This window comes from Danio rerio, chromosome 20 (genome assembly GCF_049306965.1).
Source record: "Danio rerio strain Tuebingen ecotype United States chromosome 20, GRCz12tu, whole genome shotgun sequence".
Lineage (NCBI taxonomy): Eukaryota > Metazoa > Chordata > Actinopteri > Cypriniformes > Danionidae > Danio > Danio rerio.
In genome coordinates this window covers 34,591,998-34,612,507 of record NC_133195.1, presented here as the reverse complement: position 1 = coordinate 34,612,507, position 20,510 = coordinate 34,591,998, and the positions used below count along the sequence as shown (strand labels likewise).

Genomic DNA, 20,510 nt, shown 5'->3' with positions numbered 1-20,510 from the left:
TGTGAATATACATCCTAATGTTGATGTGTAATATATGAGCGTCTATCTCTGAGAATATGATAAGATAGCAAGTTTGATCAACCTTCACTGAAATACATGGGGTTAACAAGTTTGGTAGGTGTTCCTACATGATTGGTTTATATGCGTGTAGTCCCGCCCTCTGGTGTGGAGTGTGAAATGTGATTGGCTGTTGGGAAGAGAGAGCGGAGAGAGGAGACACAGCCGGCAGTTTTTGGAAACTGAAGGGGAGACTCGCGTCGCGGCTGTTTTGATTGCGTAACATTCACGGAGTATAAAAACAAGTGAATATATATTGCGTGTGAACAACACGTTTTTGATTACTTTGAGTTTGTTTTGTGTTTGTTTTAAGTTCGCGGTGTGTTTTCATCATATAAGTTTCCAGTATCAGTTATTAGTCAGTTCAGAGTGAGTGAGCATTTTTTAAATGCCTAGATTGTCAACGGACAGTTACGGAGGACTAAAGCTGAACTGAGGGAGTGACGGTTAAACCGAAAATAAGGAGGAGAAAAAAGAGAGACTGTTAGATTTGCATGAAACAACGCTGAAAGAGTCAAAGAGGAGCAAATAGCACCACAAAAAGCCTGAATACTACATGAGACTTGTCTCTCATCAGCTGGGGAGAAAAAGTGAAAGTGAGGATTTGAAAGACCCGCGGCAGAAGTTCGCCGATCGATCGCGGCTCGTTGGCCCGTTGTTCACAAGTGTTGTCATCTGGATCGCTGTCATTTGGATTGCTGTCATCTGGATCGCTGTCAACTGGATCGCTGTCATCTGGATCGCTGTCAACTGGATCGCTGTCATCTGGATCGCTGGCATCTGGATCGCTGTCAACTGGATCACTGTCATCTGGATCGCTGGCATCTGGTTTGCTGTCATCTTGATCAAGGTCATCTTCATCTGAGGTATCTTGTTTAATTTTATTTGTGCTCAGGAGAGTGAAGAGGCCATTTTCATTTTCCCGGCCACAACGTACACTAGCAGCGATACAGGCCTGCAACGGGGGTGTATGAATGTGTGAGTGTGTGGGCCCACAGAGTATTGAGTTGTTTATGGAGATGCAGTGAGCATAAAATACTGCTGCGTGTTTTACAGTATAGATTTATACTAATAGTTTATATAGGTTTAATTCAGTGTGTAATTTAGTGACACAATTGTAGCCACTTTCAAAGAGAAACATATTCAGTTACTCTTAGTCACTTGTTGATTTATAAGTTTAATTGTTAGAGTGTAGAAAGGTGGTATTTTCTATATTGGTTTAATTAATATTCTTCATTGTACTGTAAATTGCTGGGTTTGACTTTGGGTCATTTTACTGTCTTTTAGCTGTGCATAAATTCTATATTTTGTATTTTGTTTTACATCTGGGGTTTTTCCCAATATTTACATTTCTATTCTAATTAAATTATTTATATTTTCTGATTTATCTAAGAGTTTTATTATTCACAGAGTTTATTTCTGGTAATTTATTCAAACACAGCAAATATTTATATTCTCATCTGCCTTATTTACATTACGTCATTGAAATATTCAGAGGGGCCTACTTCAACATATCTGTAGGCGTTTAGTGTATTGAACCTGGAGCGCTATCTTAAACTTAATACACCTAGGTGGCGCTACATATATATATATATATATATCCAGTGAGTGGTGTTTTTGTGGGTGCAAATGCTTTGTTAATGCCAGAGGTCAGAGGAGAATGTCCAACAGTAACTCAAACAACCACTTGGTACAACGGAGGTATGCAGAAGAGCATCTCTGAATGCACAACATGTCCAACCTTGAGGCATATGGTCTACAGCAGCAGACCACACCGGGTGCCACTCCTCTGCCAAAAACAGGAAACTGAGGGTACAATTCGCACAATGCTCACCAAAATTGGACAATAGAAGATTGGGAAAACGTTGCCTGGTCTGATGAGTCTCTATTTCTGTTGCAATATTCGGATTGTAGGGTCATAATTTGGCATCAGCAAAATGAAAGCATGGATCCATCCTGGCTTTTATCAACGGTTCAGGCTGGTAGTGGTGGTGGTATAATGGTGTGAAGGATATTTTCTTGGCACACTTTGGGCTCATTAGTACCAATTAAGCATTGTGTCAATCCCACAGCCTACCTGAGTATTGTTGCTGACCATGTGCACCCCTTTATGACCACAGTGTATCTATCTTCTGATGGTTACTTCCAGCAGGATAACTCATGTCCTAAAGCATAAATCATCTTAAACTGGTTTTCTTGAACATGACAATGCGTTCACTTTGGGACATGATCCTGTCAATATGGACCTCTGAGGAATATTTCTAGTACCTTGTATTTAAGTACCTTTACCTTCCAGGCAAAAGGGGGTCCAATCTGGTACTAGTTAGGTGTACCTAATAAAGTGGCCGGTGAGTGTATGTTATGCATATCCTACAATCCATTTAGTTAATTTTCTATGGACTTTTAGTGCTTTTTTTTTTTTTTTTGTAATGAAAAAATATAAATTTATGGCTGATATCCACTAGATGGTTGATATACAGTACACTGCATTTTAAATGAATACATTTAGTTATTTTCAAATGTACTTGAACTAAAATTAAGCTTTTCGAATCCTTCAAATTTATCATTTTTAAACTATAATTATAAATCAAATAATTAAAAATGAGCATTCATTTTGAGAATGGCTAGAGGTTAATTCCTTTAGAAACACAATACGTAAAAGCATATGAAAGAAAAATAGGGAAACATACTTTTAGTATACTTAAGTCATGACAAAACATAACATGAAGATTTTTAGCTGATTTTTAGATGTTTTTTGTTTATTCATACTGTGAGTCCAACATAGTTTTGCCTATAATATACATTTGTACATGGAAATAGATATGAGACGCAACCCTATTTATTTTCACATCACACAAATCAAAGTGCTTTGAGGTCTGTATGTATTATTTTAAAAGAGAAGCACATAAAAAAAGGAAAAAAAAAACGTTGCTGGTGTTTTACTGCCTCTAGTGTTCATTTCAATAAGAAACCACAGAGAAACACGCATGAACGTACATTAAGTACGTATTTGCAAAGTCACATATTACCAATAAGCTAGGTTGTTTTTATTCCCCCCCGCCCATGCCTGCCAGTCACATTTCAGACACCCAGTAAACACTGTAGGAGAAAGAGGCAGATCAGAAGCCCTGTCTGTCGAACCTCAATCACTGTAACAGACGTCTATGGCTCTGTCTCTCCTCATCATGCCACAGCTCAACAGAATGAAGCTGAAGGGGAGAGAAGGACCCCTGTCTATGCCACGGCTGTCACCACTATAGGCGTCTAAGGCTTTGCCCGAGAGCCGTCAACAGCACAGTTGGCCTGCTGGGTAGTCAGAGTGTACAAAGGAATAAACTCCTGCCAGTACAATCAATGCCTTATGGGCATCCACAGCGATGCTATAGCTGAAGTAGCACCTATTGATGGCAAGCCACTTTGTTTTGTAATGTACAGTATAGAACAGGGTTGTCAAACTGTCAAAATTAAGTTTGAGTGCTTGATTGGAGAAAAAATTTCTTCTTGTGCAGGGGACTGTAACAATTACATAATACATATTATTATTAATCATACTAGCTAATAAATTATATTGCATATTGTTTAGTTTGGTTTAGTTTAGTTTAGCTTAGTTTTTGTCTTGATGACAATCTTGATTGTGTTTTGTTCTGGTTTAGGCCTGACATGGTGTCACAGTCACCAGCGATCCAGCCTGTTAGATCGCTGAAGAACTACAAATCTGCAACTTTAAAGAACTACATATCCAGTCATGCACCACTCACACGCACCTGTTCCTCATTTGCTTGATTACCCACACACGACTGGTAGCTGCTTATGAAATGATTAGATGGACACTTCAGTGCTAAGTCTTGTTTAACTGTTTGTGACAATAAGACAAGTTTCCTTTGCCTTGCCTTTCCGTGCTTGCGTGTTTGCTTTTTGTTTGTTGATTTATGTTGTCTGCTGCCTGCCTTTTGACCATCCAGCTGTTGTATGACCATGAGTATGTATTTGCCTGTATACATCTGTTTGCCCCTGTGTTGACCGTCGCTTGCCTGACCATTCTATTTTGAACAAACCCAGCATTGGGATTCTCAATTCCATTGTCAGTGTCCTTCACATAACACATGGATGCAAAATTAGTGAAGAGTAGCAGAGTCCATTTCTGATTGCTGTCAACTAAGCAAAGTAGTGTCAGAGTAAATCTGAAGTTCCTCTAAACAGAGTTAAAAATTATAAAGTAAAATAAAAGAGTAAAATAGTAGCAGAGTAAATGTGTTGTTTCTCTGAACATAGTTAAAAAGCAGTGTTAAATTCTTATAGCTCTCAACGGAGTAAAATAGTAGGAGAGCCGATTTTAAAAAAAGAGTCAAATACTACACGAAAGAGTAAAATATTAACACCACACTGAGTAAAATTAACTCTGGAAAAATCAAATGAGTAAGTTTGGTCCCACTTTATTTTGATGGTCTGTTTGTTGAATTTAAGTTACATTGCATCTACATGCCAACTAATTCTCATTAGATTATAAGTAGACTGTTAGCTTGTGGTTGGGGTTTGGATTAGTGTAATTTGGTATGAACTTGCAAAGGTTCTTATAGTCAGTTAAATGTCTGTTTAGCAGCAGTATCAACTGATATTAAGAAGTCTACTAATACTCAAATGGACCATCAACGGTAACCGTAAGATTTACTCTTTCTATAGAGGGACCAAAAGCGATCTATTAAAGTTATCATTTATATCTTCAATTTGAGTAAATATTACCCAGGAACATTTACTGTGACATGAAAACTGCCTGTAGGTGGCGGCAAATATTTTTAGTCTTAACAAGTGAATCATTGACGTATTCATTCAAACAGTTCATTACAAATATTTGATTCATTCAGTAGTGTCAGGCTGCAGACTTGCACACTTAGACACATACTCAATAGAGCAAGTGGCATCACTGTTAGAGGTAAGTTAAGGCGGTGGGTTTAGGTAGAGTGTCTAACAGTGCATGTGCACTGGGTCTGCAGCCAGACTCTTTTCGATTCATTTGGTAATGAAGCAAGTGTGTGTCTTTATGATTGGATCATTGACTCAAATGATTCATCGAAACACCACTCTGAGATGTGCATGGTTCTGCTTTAGCTTTTTATGGAACTATTTTTGATGGCAGAACTGAGCCACAACACAGAGCAATATGCTTAAAATGTTGTTATGCTGTTCTACTGTTGTTGTTGTTGAACTGTTCAATTCATTTCCAATCAGTGAATAAATGTGAGAATCTGCACTCTCTTGTGTGATGCTACAGTTACATAGTTATGTTGCTAGAATACAAAACAACAATTTTACAAGGAACTTTTGCTTCCATATTATGAGTTATAAGGTCAGTGTAATAATTTTGCAATGAATGCTTGGGGACTAGATGTGCATCTTGCTTGCTTCTTGAAACAAACATACAATATAGTAGAATTATATAGTAGCTTATAGAGTACATTACTATATGAGCTATTATAGCATATACTGTATTATATCACACCTTTAACACCTAACACTGCATCTTGAACACTTTATTTAATGTTTAAAATAATTATTTATTAATATATTTTGTATTGTTATTCAAATCATCCCTCTGAACTGTAACTGAGTACATACTGTATGAGCAGATATCCTACATTTTTATTCTGCCCGCATTTATAAGGATGAAATTTGCTCTGTCTGATCCATTGGGTGTTTTTTAACCGAAGTAATGAGGGTGTATTATTCATTGGCTGTAAGTGAGTGGGCAGTAGTGGTCTTGTAAAATTTCGCGCTTACACCATTGTGTCCCGGGGAGATCTCAAAGCTTCTTTTATGTATTTAATGAAATTTTAGCTGTGAATAATGCTGGGGTTGAAACCGACTGTCTGAATGTCATCGGAGACATATATTTCATATTTCAAATAGCCTAATGGAGTACGTTTTTGGATGGAAATGTTCAGATAAGGTTGGTTTCGGTTGGACAGCATCAAATTCAAGATGCTGCTATAGGAGCCTGTCATGGATTATTCTGTGCATTATGCAAAACAGTCATTCTGAAAAGCTTTGAATGGCAAAAATCCCACTTTTGGATTTTGTAATGTATTGTTAAATAGGGAAAAACCATTTCAGTGATGATAAAGCTCTGTGATCCCAGCCAGAGCTGGAGTTCTTGCCGAAACTCATGCCATCTAAGCTTTTGGGGATTTTGAATCATTGTGAAATGGAATCAGATTGAATACATATTATGGTTTTATTTGCTCTGTCAGTTTTTATTATGGATTTTTTATGGATATTTGTCTGTGGGTTTAGCTGTCTTATTTGTGGGATATCAGTGTGTTAGTAATATATGGGTGTGTATTTGTGTAGTTATTGGTTGTCACACAATAGAGATTAATATGATTTTTTGTTATTATTTATTCAGAACTGCTTGATGATAGATCTGTGTGACAATCCTGTTTGACTGAAAGACTAACTCAGTTTATAGTGTGAAAAATCTGAAAAAACATTTTATTTCCTCTGTGTTGCTTTTTTGTGCCTTTGTTATATAGTAATATTATGGTCACATTTTACAATAAGATTTGATTAGTCAGTGATTGTTTAGTTAGTTAGTTAATTAGTTAATGAAAAATACATTATTTCATACTTTATTTCCTACAAACTACTGTTAAGAAAGATGAATAAATATTACATTATTTTCCGCCATTGTATTGTTAGTAAATTGTTTAGATTTTAGTTACTACTTTGACTTTTTATATATTTTTGGACTCATTTTATTTGTAACACTGTAAGCTATGATATCATTTTGCTTTTTACTATAAAGATTTTGTTTTAACATAGTAAACAATATAAACAACAGGTCTCCGGATGAAATGGTGACATAAATTAATCACCATTCATAATTCAACACTATTGTGGACTTAATTTGTTCGATAGGATGTTGTTTTTAGAACTCTTATCTTTAAAAAAATAAAAATAATAACCTGATGTACAGGAATGATTTTGTGTATGCTGCTATTACGATGATATGTACTCCAATTAGCGTTTCCTGTACAACTTGCACAAATTTAGCAAATACATTGTTTATAAGCTTCCTATTGAAAAACAACTAGTATGGCTGCTTGAGGGTTGTAGCTTTAGACTGATGTATAGTTTGTCAAGATTACGCATGTCCTATTTGATTTAATCTATTCGTAAACACTGAAATGTGCAAAAACAGCATCCCAGTGCGTCCACGTCCTAACGCTGGCTATTAACTAACAAAGACAAATGGAAGATTATTGTAAGTGTTAACAACATTTTAGTCCAAATGTTTTGACATAACACAAACAATTTTTCAAGGTAAAATGTGTTTATTTAATAAGCAAAAATAGTATTAATAATAAACAATGCTTATTTAATAAATATGTGCTGTTCTTCTTTTTAACTGCCAATAATACAATCCTATTAAAAACATATTTCAACTAAAATATTAAGCAGTACAACTGTTTCCAACCCCTAACTTTTAAATTTCACCAAGTGGGACATGTTCAAGGATCAACATCTGTGTTGATCCTAGAACGACATTCCAATCAGCCAATCAGAATTAAGGGATATGGAGCGGTTTTCAGAGCGACCGCAACTTGACATAGGAGTGCGGTCCCCCCGCCCACTGAATTGATTGACAGCTGCGTGCATTAACATGTCCCGGTAGTCACGTGTATTATCATATATCCTGTTACATTTTCGTGCAAAAACAGTGCAAAGCGTGCTCTGTCTGTCTGTATGTCTGTGTGTGTGTGTGTCTGCTGCAGTGTGTGTGTGCGTGTGTATCTGTGTGTGTGTTGTGCGCGCGTGAACTTTGTAACGATATTGCGTGCGACTCATCAATGCAACTGCACAACAAATACTCATTGGTAAAGTTCTTACTGTAATATTTCCCACAAACACTACGTGAGACCTTCTTCCTTTAAGTCTGTCTGTTGTTTGACGCAGCCGAGGGAGGAGATTAAGCCACGCAGAAAGACACATAGAAACAGTAGGCGGGGAGGACTCGCCTTAAAGGCGCAGTACGACAAAACAACCCACTGTTGTAAAAATGTATAAAACAGGATCTAGTAAAAGGTATAATGAAAAATCTAATTAGTGTTTTGAGCTGAAACTTTACATACACATTCTAGAGACGCAAAACACTTATATTAAATCTGAAAAAAGGGGTAACCTAGGTGCCCTTTTAGTTTAGGTTTACGGTTAGGTTTATGCACTTCTACATCATTGTTATCCAACTATTATTCCCCTCTGAGTCTAGGAATAATTTATAGTTATTATAAGTTACAGTTACTACTATTATTAGGGAATGTTTCTAGAGCCCCCAATTAGCTTAAAACATTTAAGGTTTTTACTATATTCTTGATCTACAACAACTACAAAATGACGCCATGGAGAGACTTATTTATAATAAAGTCACAAAATTACACTTTAAAAATGGTTGACTACAAACAATTGAACACTGTATAACAAAAAAATCTTCCCTTCTCCTTATTCTCCCTGTATCTCACAGTCAAACACTAAACACACACCCCCAAGCATCATTTCCCCATTGTCAGAAAATTCGCCGTCATGAATTGGAACTCGTGGATTTTTTCTCCTTCGCTCACCCCAATTTTCAATCTGTCTCTCTCCCACAGGTCCTCCAAGGCTCACCCCGGCCCAGTCGTTCACATTAGCGACAATCCTATGGATGAGGGCAAGGTAAGAGACGCCTACACATCTACAAGTCTCTGTCATGAATAATTCATGTCCCTGACGTGGCACAAAGCTCTTATTTCTTTCCATTCTGAACTCATAATACACTGCTTTCCTACAGTGCAGCACAGTTCAGTAATTGGGTCTAATCTCACACAGCTTGTTAGCAAATTATGTTGTTTTCCAAAACAAATGATCGAGGAGATATGAAGGAGATGAAGAAACGCTCCAAATGCATCTTTTTAGACATTCATTTTACCTTCGCTAATTGCTAGTGCACAGTCAGATGGGAGCGCAGAGACCGGCTAACACCTGCTGGGGTTTTGCCTTCCTATGGATGACAAACTGTCTGTCTCTTTCTCTGGCAGCTGGAAGCTCCTCATAGGCGCCTTTACCATGTTGATCCACTCTCTCTCTCTCTCTTATCCCACTTCTGTCTCTGAACGGGGCATCGATCCATAACAGGTCCGCTCAGTTCTTAATGGGTCTTAAAATCCTCAGACACACTGTCCCTCCCCCTTGGCTGACAGGATTCTGACACTTTATCAATTCATATGCTATCACTGAATCTCTGATGAGAAGAAAGATGTTTAAACCTCTGCTGATAGGTGAACTGGCGTTTTTAGAGGGCTCAGAATATTAGTGGAAACTGATTGCCTCAAAATATGTGAGTAAACTAAGTTGGTAGAAAACTACATTTTAATTTTTACTAAATCAATACAGTAAACAAGCTTATAGGTCCCGTGAAATTAAGATAAAGTATTTTAGATGTTAGTTTCAATCTGTTAGTTTTAAGGATATCTATTACCTAGTGTGCTTCAAAACAGCTTAAAACGTTATTTTGTGCGAAAACACAGAAAAAAACACTTATTTTAAAGTTTTTTATACTTACACCCAGCATAGCTGCATGAAATGTGCCACAAATTATCAGTTTAGGTTCAGATTAATGTAACTCTGCTGGTCCTACACCACCCAACATTTTCCAAGCTGGGATCGAACCGGCGAATTTCCGCATGGGAGTCGGTTGCTCTAACAAGGAAGCCAAAGACCATGGCCTCTAGCTTCTGTCGCTAGAGAGCTAGCCGGCAGCTAGCTCTCTGCAACTCTCACATGGTCGCCCACTGAAGCTAAGCAGGGCTGCGCCTGGTCAGTACCTGGATGGGAGACCACATGGGAAAGCTGGGTTGCTGCCGGAAGTGGTGTTAGTGAGGCCAGCTGGCGGCGCTCAACCTGTGGTCTGTGTGGGTCTTAATGCCCTAGTATAGTGACGGGGACTCTATACTGCTCAGTATGTGCCGTCTTTCGGATGAGACGTTAAACTGAGGTCCAGACTCTCTGTGGTCGTTAAAAATCCCAAATCTGCCCTCTGGCCTTAGTCCATCATGGCCTTCTAACCTTCCCCATATCATAATTGGCATATCATCACTCTGTCTCCTCTCCACCAATCAGCTGGTGTGTGGTGTGCGGTCTGCTGCATACTGGTGGTGGATGAAGAGATTCCCCCCATTGTGTAAAGCACTTTGAGTGCACAGAAAAGCTCTATATAAATGTAAGGAATTATTATTATTATTATTAGAGCACCTTTAGAGGAGTGAGGTTTACCTGCACAGCACTTCAATAGCTGGTCTCCAGTGGTACAATTTTTACAGATTTATATACATTTATACATATAATATTATTAAAGGGGCAGTAGGTGATTTGGCTAAATGCTAACCAGTTAGTAAAATATGTTTGAAACACAGTCCCTCCCCTGCTGTCCAAAGCCACGCTTCCTGAAATCACAACTGTCCACATTAAAGATGTCAGAGATCTATTAGATCATTTCATTTGCCAGTTAGAAAACCTTATAGTACTTTATAATACTACAATTCTGAAGGAAAAACTATATTATATCTAGCACGTTTTTCAGTTATGTAGTTAGCAAGCAAAACTTGTCATAATGTGTAATATTTCATGCATGCAAGGATCACTTGTCTAACTTTCTCATGCATTTTGTCCTAATGCGACTACTGTATGATTAGTGTTTGGTGAGCAGCGTGCAGGAATTACACTTATTACTAAGCCATACTTGCATGCTATTTCAGAGCGAATATTCAGAGTAGCATAGTAAACAATATTGGGATCGCGGCAACAGGTTGTCATTGTTAAAAAATGTGAATATAAAACTAACTTCAGCTCAGTAAATCTGGCTTGGTGGCATAGTGCTATTTACTGATGTTTTGTTGTTAAACTAAATAGAAATCTACATTGTCGATGCTGTAAATGGACCTTAAGAAACTGAAATCTATATTTTGCTAGAAGATTTCAGTGGTTGTACAACATTTCCGTGCATATTAGTTGACCCATTCGTTAGTCAGCTTTGCGTGACTAAATCAGAACATTACCTGTCTAAAATAAATACTTCAATCATGGAGTCATCCTTCTTCCAGTGTGCAAAACTAGCTCCAATACTGATTCAGGATTTGAAAAAGTTTTGATTCAGCATTTGTTTTTATTGCTGTCACTCATGTCTACGTGACTATGGCGCATGTGCACACGCATTGGTGGATCTGTGTGAACAGAGGTGCACAGATTTGAACAGAGTTGTACCAATCTACATTTGCTGACAGACTACTTGGGCTACTTATCAGAATTATGGGAATTATCGGCCAGACAATTTTTAATTAGATGAACATTTTTTAGGCTAATGCCTTACCCAGAATATAAAAATACATATAAATACATTTAGATCATTTACTTTAATCATTACTATTGGAATTTGAAAAGACTTTCAACCAGCATAACAAAAATGTTTCTAAAGACAATCACTTACTGCACCTTTATCAAAAATACGCCTCATAAGCCTCAACAAACTCCTGATATTAGTTATTAAGGTAGTTCTTGGGTTAAGGAATAGATATAGAATAAAGCTATGCTGAATTTGTACTTTACACGTACAATTAAACTGCCAATATCTTAATAATAGGCAGGTAATAATACACTAGTTAACAGTGAGAGTTGGTGCTTAAACTAAAGTTTTACCTATGTATTCTTGTGGAATTAGCTTATACTTAAATTAAATACATTCAATTAAATTGAGATTTGTGTTGTGAAGTTGTAAAATTGCTTGCACTCATTTTGTGCCAAACCCAAAAGATTCTCTTTCATTTTATTTGAGAATGCAAAGATATTTTTGATTAAATCTAAACAATTACTGACATTTTTTTTTCAAATAACTATTACATAAAAGACTAATGAAAAATTGACTATTAAAAAAAAAAAGATCATTGCATATGAAGAAAGTAGTTAGTCTTCTGAGAAGACATGATTAGTTTATCATTTAATTTAGGCTAAGTTTTTATTCCCAAGTAAACATTGGTCAGCAATAAAGATTTTTTGTGAGTCATGCTTGTTTAATGTGCAAGAACAAGTTTGGTTTGTTTCGCAATACAGTTAAGCTTTTACGTCCTCTCGTCAATGTTTGTATGCAAATAGAAGTCAGTTAAATCTGTTAATCATGTAGGGTGATTCTGTCTCTTCACAAGACTTCACAAGAGGAAAAATCTTGATTTAGACGGATTTATTGTTTCACGAATCTCCTTATGAATGTTTTGAAGCATTATGGCTTTGAGTAAATATATTTTAAGTAGAAAGATAGAAATCCCACAGACAATCCCACTGTCTTTGTTTAAATATGCTGATTTGTGTTCTCTTTAAGGACATGAGAGTAAGTATATAAATACTGAACCATTGCCTGCAAATGTAAAAATAAAAAATTCAGAGCAAAATCAAACAGACTTGGAATAAAGCCAGGTTTCAATCCTAACATGAAGCAAAGTTTAAAAAAAATTGCAACAAAAATTCCAAATCTGAATTAGTTGCTTTTACATCAAGTTATTAGAGTGGCTGATTGTAGTATTGTTAACTTAGTAACCAAAAGTAAACTAGGCAAGCACAATGGAGCTGATTTGTCCAACAGAGGCTCATTGTGAAAACATAGCCCTATATACATTTCTGGAGCCAGAAGAACGTATGGCTGCATTTCATCTTTAAAACAAACGATATGGGGCGGTATGACACCTTTCCTTTTCGCGCTAGCAGCTGACTGCTTACCTCTGTATAGACGGAGTGGCTTGCAGCGGATGTCGGCAGACTAGAGGCGCAAAGAGAAGTTGATAGCGCTGATGGGGTTTGAGTCTAATGATAAACAGTTCCAGAAAGCAGGTAAGACAGAAACATATGCCATAAAATAAAGAAGTAAATAACAGGGTAAAAACGTGGTAAACTCTGAAAATGTAGTAAAAATTATGGGGCTTTTCTTTTTCTGGATTACTTTTCAAAACACTGTCTGTTGGGTTTAGGGAAGTGGGTGGTTGGGATCAGTCAGTTGGTCAGTCAGTCAGTCTGTCAGTCAGTTGACACAAGAAGAGCAGGCCTGAAATCCTATCGTGAGAGAAATCTGAGATCCTAAAAAGCGTACACAGCGGCCTCTAGTGGATTTTCGAAAACAAAAACTGCAATAAACGTAGCTTGGGACATATTTGGCACTCTCCAGAAATGTATATAGCGCTAAGTTTTTAGAATGAGCCAGGGTTTGAATTTAGTCACATGGGTGTAATTCTCACTACGTCAGAGTTTATCAGGAAAAATGCATTTTCATCTCAGATTTTTGGCATTAACACTTTTGCGCCAGCCCAAAACCTCTTCAAGTGGGCATAAAAACTTTTTTTTGTGAATAAAATGATTTTCATTAGTTTTTCATACGATACTTCAAAATGTTTGTATGAAGTTTTTGAGAGTAAATAAATGCTAGTCTTCAATAAATGCTAGTCTTTTCATTTTCGGTTGAGATTTTGTATAATAAAACACATAGAGTTGACTTATGGAGATGACAACTAGCTTTTTTTGTCTGATTTATTGACTTTGCTGAGAAATGAATGCACAATTGTTTTGAATAAACTGCCTGACAAAAAGGACTTCAATTTTCTCTAACAGCTATTTAATGTTTACTTTGGCAAAACACGTCATTAACTTTCAGATTTACTTTGCTGCTTGTCGGAACTCTCATCAGTTTACAGGTCAGGATCAGCAGTCTGATGGTGTATTTTCCTTCTTTTCTTGTCTCCCCCCCTACATCTTTCTTCTGGTTTCAGCTCATAATAGGATTTGAGTCTGGAATCGTGGTGCTGTGGGATTTGAAGTCGAAGAGAGCTGACTACCGGTACACTTACGATGAGGTATGTATTGTCGCACAAAGTTGTATTCTAGGCTCCTGTCGCCTGCAGTGGCACAAACGCTTAGAATATGGAAATGAATTGCTCAAATATTCATGAGATGTTTTGATTTTAATAAAGGCCGCTGATTAGATCTATTTAAGTAGGCACATAGTTTGTTCAGCTTGGTGCTACAGCGTCAAAGGGACATTGGTTTTTGAGCAGAATGTGTGGCTGTGTGGTGTGCGTTTGGATGCTGAGATCTATTCTCAATCAATTCATTCACTGACGTCTTTATCAAAATGTTCTAAAAAATGAAAACATGCAATATAAATCTGATCAGCTTGACTCATGAATATTAATATGGTTACAGAATGTTCCCCCAAGTGATTTTAGTGAAAGGCAAAGTAAGAACCAGACAGGATCACAGTTTGTTTGTTTGCTCAGTCTAGGGCTGCACAATATATTACTTCAGCATTGATATCGCGATGTGATCTTTCGCAATAATCACATTGCAGGTACAGTTGAAGTCAGAATTATTAGCCCCACTTTGTTTTTTTTTTTGTTTTTTTATCTTTTTTCGTTTTTAAATATTTCCTAAATGTTGTTTAACAGAGCAAGTATTTTTCACAGTATGTCTGATAATATTTTTTCTTCTGAAGAAAATCTTATTTGTTTTATTTTGGCTAGAATAAAAGCAGTTTTTTTTAATTTTTGAAAACCATTTTAAGGACAAAATTAGCCCCTTTAAGCAATTTTCTTTCAATAGTCTACGGAACAAACCATTGTTATACAATAGCTTGCATGATTACCTAAATCTGCCTAGTTAATCTAATTAACCTAGTTAAGTCTTTAAATTGCCTTTTAAGCTGAATACTAGTGTCTTGAAAAATATCAAGTAAAATAATATTTACTGTATTCATGGCAAAGATAAAATAAATCAGTTATTAGAAATAAGTCATTAAAACTATGTTTAGAAATCTGTTGAAGAAATCTCTCAGTTAAACAGAAATTAGGGAAAAAATAAACAGAAGGGCTAATAATTCAGGTAAACTAATAATTCTGACTTCAACTGTATATGCAATGTTGAGTCTAGATTATAATTTATCATTTTGCTAGTGTTTTTTGAAGCCTGTGACTGTGTGAGGGTTTTAAAAGCATTCAGGCCTAAGAAAGTGTACCATTTGTAACTTTGAAAAATTATTAAAGATTCATTTTATAGAACTGTTTATAAAACGAAGAAAAATGTTATTTTACATTTGATTATTAAGTTACTGTATACCTGTAACTCTTCGGGAAAAACAATAAAACACTGTATATTTAATTATCAAATTTATCTATGCTTGTAGATTGTTAATTATACAAATATTGTGCTCAATAATATAAATAGTATTATTATTATACAAGACTTACTGTGCTCAAGCGCTATACAAATACACTTTAATTATATTTTATAAACTCCCCTACAGAATCATCCCAATCAACCTAAAATTATAGATTCTTTACAAACATTTATTCAGCTAGTGAAATTCTATTCATAGAAATTTGTATTCTGTTCATAGCAATATATATTATCGGAGAAAAAATAGCCATGCAATGTGTAATTTTTCCGGTATCGTGCAGCCCTACAGTTCAGCCTACTGTTCCTGTCCTAGGATTTAATGTTTAATGTAGTCATTAAATATATTTTTGCTTTAAAAAAAAAAGACACTACCATTTATATATATATATATATATATATATATATATATATATATATATATATATATATATATATATATATATATATATATATATATATATATATATATATATATATATATAGAGCAATATCACTCGTACAGTAGCAGTGTGATGTGGTTGTATATCAGCACTTGTAGGAGGTGTGTGAAAACGTCTCACCAGTAATGATATATAGCCACACTGATATTGCGTTTATACAACAGTTCGACGGCATAATCATGTATATAAAAAGAAAATCAAACACGGCAAGTCTCAAAATGCTTTTGTATTACATCATTTATTCACATCTAAAGCTGATGTCAGAACTGTTGCTACTTCGCCAACGTCACTTTAGAGCTAGTATTTAAATGATTCTCAAGCGTACTGTCAAAATAGATGAAAAAACAGGGTATTTTGCTCACATTTTAAGATTCTAAGGCTGAACGGCATAAAATGCCATCAGTCAACACAGATTTTCTTTTTTTGTAATCGGGAAATCACAATAATTCTCCCAGAAAAAAACCAAACCAGATTACTGTTGTGTTTGTGATTAGGAAAAGCGAAAAAACTACAAAGACTGGCCAAGACAAAATACATGCGTTCCTACATGCGAGTCCCATCTCACACTTAATACACTACAATTATATGGTATAAATAAAGCACCATATAATTGAATAAAGCACTACAACAGCTGTAGTTAGAAATTACACTGTTTTTTCCTCTAGGTGCTTATTATGTGGTCTCTGTCGTCATCTTGTGGATGAACAATGGCAACCATTTTTGCTCTGCTCAAGCTTATGCCCGCAGACATGCTGTCTCCCAGGAATTATATATATATATATATATATATATATATATATATATATATATATATATATATATATATATATATATATATATATATATATATATATATATATATATATATAAATATCAAAATAGGTACTATACTTTTAAATAAACTGCATAGTTGCAATCTTAACAACTACATTCTCGACTAAAAAAAGGCTCAAAAGTGCATTACGTTATCTTACATCAGCAATATTTGTCAAACTGTAGAGTGTACTCTTCTTCTTGTGGTATGTGGGCGGAGTTACACACAAGTGAAGAGCCTGGACGAGTGCTGTTATTTGCAGAATATTGCTATTAGCCAATCAGATTCAAGAACCAGACAGAACTGTTGTATGTATATATCTTATGCTCAAAATGGTGCATTTATTCTTTCAAAAGTACAGTACATATTATGGAATATTATTACAATAAAAAAAATCTGCTGTCAAATAAATTTTTAAATGAAACTGCCTGTTAACAGAATAAAAGAAATCTGACCCCATACTTTTGAAGGGTTGCCTAATAGAGTAATTATATTTATTGCTCAAATAGGCAGTGAGTTTCAGCATCTTTAATTATATTTATATTTCCAAAAATAGTCTTTTTGTTCGCATGTCCTGAGAATTATTACCATGCCTCCGAAAAACCCCTGTAGAGCATACAGCTAATCTGCCACTCTAGTTTAAGCTGGTTCGATGGCTTTTGTCAACAGTGGCAGCCAGCGTACATTAGTTATTATGATGAGCATGATGTGCCCAAAGCAAAGCGCTAAGGAATTACCACCGACACACATTCTGTTTTAACACACACACACACAAACACACATATAGGCCAAACCCATCTCTTATTGTAACTTTTATTGTGTGTGTGTGTGTGTGTGTGTGTTTGTGTTTGTGTGTGTGTGTGTGTGTGTGTGTGTGTGTGTGTGTGTGTGTGTGTGTGTGTGTGTGTGTGTGTGTGTGTGTGTGTGTGTGTGTGTGTGTCTGCGTGTGTGTGTGTGTGGTGAGTGTGAGTTAGAGTTAATTTCTCAGCGGACAACTCATCTGTACTCTGATGAATGACTGCGCCTGGCTGGATGTCTGATTTATTCCTGCCTTCATTTAACTTGATTGATTAGTACAGCAGAGATAAATGTCCTACAATCCACTGCTCCGTAAGGGGTAGCAAGGAGTCATTTCAGCTCTGCACAGAGTCACACCCGAACCACAAAACACCGCTGCTTGTCCATCAGACCCCCAGTAGCGCTTTGCTGTTTGTAATTATGTAGAAGAGTGCGGGCGGAAAAGCTCAGACAGGTTGATCAGACTGTCTTTAGTTATGCAGATGGTGCCCGGGAAGCTTTTTATCTTTGAAGGGGTCACAGAAGTGCAATAGACAGCAGAATTAACATCGTATCAGATCATGGGAAGCTATTAGTGCTGAAGGGGTCACCGAGGTGCAATGAGCAGTAGAATTAGCACTGAGGCTGTGAGGAGCTGTGCACTTATAGATGATGAAAATGCTGAAATAAGGAAAGCGAAAGCATCCATGCAGGTAGCATAAAGGATATATGGACATGTTTTGTGTGTGTGTGTGTGTGTGTGTGTGTGTGTGTGTCTGTGTGTCTGTGTGTGTGTGTGTGTGTGTCTGTGTCTGTGTGTGTGCGTGTTTGCGTGTGTGTGCGTGCGTGCAATAGAGATATTAATAATCTTGGTCTTTCATTTACTGACATTTGTGTGCGTTTTTGATTAAATTTTTATTAAATTAGATTTTTTTCTACATCTTAACACATTTTAAACTAACATTGTTTTACTTTGAAAGTTTAGTTATAAGGTCATGCTGAAAGTGGTTACCTGGGTTTTGCGTTTGTAATTCCTCTGGTCGTACTTGACTTGCTCCTAGCAGCAGATGAACTGGCGATTATTAATTAATTTTATAATCATGTTTGTACTTCCCTGCTGAAATACCATTCAAATGATTATTTGATTGGTTTATGAGACACAGCACATTTCAGTATGTTGTACTGTTTTTTTAACATACCTTCTGATATTCTTTCATGTCTTTACATTTCTATACATAGTAAATAATAGTAACTAACTTTTGGTGATTTGAAGATTTCAGAGTGACTTTTTATACATTACTTTTAGTCAAAAGAGCAAAGCTCCATGTTTAGAATGTTTTAATGTTGTGAGAGGTTGTCAGGGTTGCTTTTGGCCTGTTTCCACTGTGTGGTACAGTACGGTACGGTACGATAAGGTATAGTACAGGGGTGCATTTACGCATTACAGCATTAGCCAACTAAGGTTGCAAGTTCCATCATTTAAACATAGTTCATTAATTTGGTATTTCCCAAATCCATCGTTCCAACGAACATTCACAAACTGTGTCGCAAACTTATTCGTTTGCAACTACACACCTGTAGCTGTAGTTAGAAACAGTTCCTGGCTGTGTTCCATTTCCAGTTATCTCCCCTATTCCCTATTCATTTAGAACATTCCGACATTTAAACTTGCTCAATAACTCTCTCGGCTGTTGCCATTTAAAAAAAAAACTGTCTCTTCCATTGTCATTCCCCAACCATTTTCCCCATCCTTAGTGAAGTTTATTTAAAAACTAATTTCGAGAGGATCACATAAGTATGATTGAACAAGGCTGGTTCTGCATTAACTATGAATGATACACCAATCAGACGATTCCTAACCCACTATAAAGAGCCAGGGTTTCTCACTACAGTCATCTTCGATTTGAAGAATCCCGCCTTCCACGGCTACTCCTCCACCTTTCTTTTCATAGGGCGGCACGGAGGCCCATTGGTTCTCACTGTTGCCTTACAGCAAGAATGTCACCGGTTCTAGTCCTTTAACAGGCCGGCTGTTGTTTCTGTGCAAAGTTAGCATGTTCTTTCTGTGTTCAGGTGGGTTTCCCCTGAGCTCTCCGGTTTCCTCCCACTTTCCAAAAACATGCACTAAAAGTGATTTGATCAATCTAAATGTAGCACTACAGTCAAAATCTCTTCCAGCAGCTTTTCTCTTCATAGCAATAATTTTAGTCATCAGCTCTTATCAAAGATTTTCGAGATCTACCTGAGCTCAAAGCTACCCTCTTGCCCTGCAAACGGGAGGGAGCCCAGGGCTCAAGGACCTTTTGAGCTCAGGCCTCTCTTCCGAGACAGCATGCCAAACTTGCTTATAATACATCATCAGCAAAGTGTGAACTCTTGAAAAATAGCAAAAGTGGATTTGGATGCACCCCATAAGTGAATGTGCTTAGATTGTTAAATAGAGCGCTATGTGTTTATGAGGTGTTGTTGTTGTTGTTGTTGTTGTTGTTGTTGTTGTTGTTGTTGAAATATTGCCACACTGCTTCAGTGTAATTATATAGAATTGATTTCATTTTGGACAACATATTGCTAATCACTTTCAAAAGTACTACTGCACCTCTCCACAATAAACCTTCTTGAATTGAAGGGTACAAAATGAATTGTTAAATTTTTACCCATAACTTGAGCAATGATGATCAAATGACTTATTTCTGTGCATGAATGCACATTTACAGTAATAATTTTGTGGGTTTGTAAGAATAAAATGATGACCAGCTGACCTTGTTCTGGATGCCTTGACGCTGACTGCAGGAATGATGTGTTTTGTGTGTACGAGGACAGTGGCAGCAGTATTTTTGGACTGAAGAGGCGGGTTGTGTCTGCCTGCAGTAAACCCATCAGACCTCTTTAGCTGTAATTGGACCTCTGTGTGTGTACATGTGTCAGAGGTATGACAGTGTCACAGTTCCCTGTCTCTGAGGGCATCTCGAAGACTGTGACAATGACAGAAATGCACGAGGACAGAGGAGAGCGGAGCTACAGGTCCTAGTGTGTTTAAGGTGTCATTAATAAGGCAGACTGCTTTACACTTCAGCCCTTTCTCAAGCTGACACACATACATATGTGCAGCCAGACATCCCACATGTCCTTTTCACCATATAATTACAAGCCAGACTATGGTTCTCTCTCTCTCTATGGTTGCTTGATAT

At 36.6% G+C, this 20,510-nt stretch overlaps 2 protein-coding genes across 9 annotated transcripts in view; both read left to right on the top strand.

The window, feature by feature from the left end:
- Positions 1 to 20,510, top strand: part of LOC141379311 (uncharacterized) — a 701,133-nt gene that overhangs the window by 275,002 nt on the left and 405,621 nt on the right. The gene's annotated exons all lie outside the window — the stretch shown is intronic.
- Positions 1 to 20,510, top strand: part of stxbp5a (syntaxin binding protein 5a (tomosyn)) — a 178,029-nt gene that overhangs the window by 100,027 nt on the left and 57,492 nt on the right. For 6 of the 8 annotated variants that reach the window (XR_012395549.1, XM_009294730.5, XM_009294728.5 and 3 more), the window contains 2 exon segments: positions 8,700 to 8,763; positions 13,890 to 13,973. Coding sequence is in view for 5 of the 8 variants with exons in the window: in XM_009294730.5 (XP_009293005.1) it covers positions 8,700 to 8,763; positions 13,890 to 13,973 (148 nt within the window). In the remaining 3 variants the exon portion in view is untranslated. 8 annotated transcript variants of the gene reach the window in all.